Source organism: Sardina pilchardus, chromosome 1, assembly GCF_963854185.1.
Source record: "Sardina pilchardus chromosome 1, fSarPil1.1, whole genome shotgun sequence".
Classification (NCBI taxonomy): Eukaryota; Metazoa; Chordata; class Actinopteri; order Clupeiformes; family Clupeidae; genus Sardina; species Sardina pilchardus.
In genome coordinates, this window is record NC_084994.1 from 36,035,523 (window position 1) to 36,038,022 (window position 2,500).

General features: G+C 47.5%; 1 protein-coding gene across 1 annotated transcript in view; it reads left to right on the forward strand.

The window, feature by feature from the left end:
* Nucleotides 1-2,500, forward strand: part of ttyh3b (tweety family member 3b) — a 59,206-nt gene that overhangs the window by 20,507 nt on the left and 36,199 nt on the right. The window contains exon 2 of the mRNA XM_062543762.1: nucleotides 2,473-2,500. This exon is cut by the window's right edge and continues 142 nt beyond it. Within this exon, the coding sequence (XP_062399746.1) occupies nucleotides 2,473-2,500 (28 nt within the window). The remainder of the gene's footprint in view (nucleotides 1-2,472) is intronic.

The following is a 2,500-nucleotide window of genomic DNA, read 5'->3' on the forward strand; positions in this document are numbered from 1 at the left end:
TGTTTGATTAGTCTGTGTGTGTGTGTGTGTGTGTGTGTGTGTATGTGTTTCTCTCATTCTCTCTGTCTCTCTCTCTGTCTCTCTCTCTGTCTCTCTCTCTGTTTCTCTCTCTCTCTCTCTTGCTCTCTTTGTGTTTTTCTCTCTCTCTCTCTTTCTATGTGTGTGTGTGTGTGTGTGTGTGTGCACGCACGATTCTGGGCAGAAAATTGCCACACAGTTATATGAGATCAGTTTTTCCAGAGTTAGCCGCCAGATAAGATCATAGCCATTTCTCCGAGTGCACACTTGAATCCCAAATGGAGTACGTACTTGATAGGTAGCATGTCGAGTGGGGTCCCAAATCTCAAGTGTGCGAGGAGCACCGGTGGAGAGGAACATTCCTGGATGGAGGACACCTCCAGCGTACCTGCGGAGTGGGGTGAACTCAAGGGCATTCCGGATCAAGGGGTTTTGTTTTGGGGGGCGGAAAATGGTCAGTGCCAATCAAGCTCAGAATTCCGAGACGGGAAAACAAAGGAATTCCATAAGTCGGGGGCATGTTTCAGGTTCGCACGCACGCACGCACGCACGCACGCACGCACGCACACACACACACACTCACGCACACACACAAACACAAGTTTCCCCCCACACATGCTTTCCTCCTTTGGATTTATGTGTGTGCGTGTGTGTGTGTGTGTGTGTGTGTTTGCGTGGTCACATCTGTTTGTCTGATCACAGCTGCCTGTGTGGGTGTGTGAGGAACTTGGGGAAAGTTGTCTGTGTCTGTGAAATTAGGGTATGCAAGATACACAACATTGTAACTATGTATGTGCGACTGTCTGATGTGCCTGTGTGTGTGTGTGTGTGTTTCCTGTATGTATTTGCGACTGTCTGGCTGTATGTGTGTGTGTGTGTTGCCTGCGTGTGTGTGTTGCGTGTGTGTGTATGTGTGTTTTTTTGTGTGTGTGTGTGCGCACATGTGTCTGGCAGGGTGTGCCTCCCCTGTGCGCGGTATGTGTTTGATCTCTAGCTGTGGAAGGATGGAAGGCAGAAGTGCGCACTCTGCACTAATTCACATTCTCTCTCTCTCTCACACACACACACACACACACACACACACAGCTGGAACCGCATGCTGAAACTCAGAGACAGAGCTTTTGTTCAGCTGGAAAGATGATGGCTGGTGATGTCATGTTTTCCCACTGTTGAGTGTGTGTGTGTGTGTGTGTGTGCAGACTCTTTGCAGTGGATGCTGTTGCTAGGCAGTGCTGTCTCTGCTGACGAGAGGGTGACTTTCACTGTGTGCTAATAGCAGTCCTGGGTATTTTTGTAGCGTTTTCTTTTTTTTTTTTTTGCTTTTTTTTTGCCATTTGCCAAAATACACGCTACTTAGGGACAAGAGTCAGGCCTTATCAGAGATGAAACAACACAGAATTGGATTATTATTTCCATTACTCCGACACAGACGCCCTCAGCCCCAACAGCCATGGTCATTTTAGAGGACACAGTCCTGCTTTTTGCCAACAATGTTGCTGCTAAGTGGGTCAACATTAGTGCGCACATTATCAGTGATGTCATTTCCTCCTCTGTGTTCTTATCTAATGATGTAATTTCCTCGTATCACCCGGAGTCCTGTTCTGTTGCCCAGTTTTAAAATCTGCTTTCTCTGCTCAACTTCTTTATATATTGACATCATACGGTATACAAATCTTTAGCGTTGATTATCAGTGATGTCATATCCTGTAAAGGATTATATCATATCTTGTTGTTGCTGTGCACTGCAGCTCTAGTCTATATGGCTGTAGATATGCTCAACCTGGCCTGTGGGTGTACCTAATGATGACACCCATATTAACGTATGATGTCATCTCCTGTATATGCTGATGATGTCACATCCTGTATCAAATGACATCATGTCCTGCCTCTTTCATGCTAACAGCCACTGTGTTTCTGTTGTGAGCGTCTAGATGTAGACCTTCTCTGCCCGCTCTGCTCCTGTAACAAACCCTGGCTGTGTCTCAAACCGCCTACTTTAGCCTACTTTATACATAGTTCAAGTATGCTGTAAAGTGCAGACAATGGGACAATACTAAAAAAATACTAAAAAAGTGGGCACTACTACGGAAATAAACGCTCAGTGCACACTACCAGTGTACTGATTGAAGTATACAGTTTGAGACGCAGCCCCTGCCACTTCCTGTAACTAACGACCTCACATCCTGTGTCTCTCCTGTAACTAACGACCTCACTTCCTGTGTCTCTCCTGTAACTAACGACCTCACTTCCTGTGTCTCTCCTGTAACTAACGACCTCACTTCCCCTCTCTCTCTCTCTCTCTGTGGTGTGCAGTCGGTGCTGCTGCTGGGCGCGGTGGCGCTGGTGTGCCTGGCTCTGGACCTGCTGTTCCTGTAACTAACGACCTCACTTCCTGTGTCTCTCCTGTAACTAACGACCTCACTTCCCCTCTCTCTCTCTCTCTGTGGTGTGCAGTCGGTGCTGCTGCTGGGCGCGGTGGCGC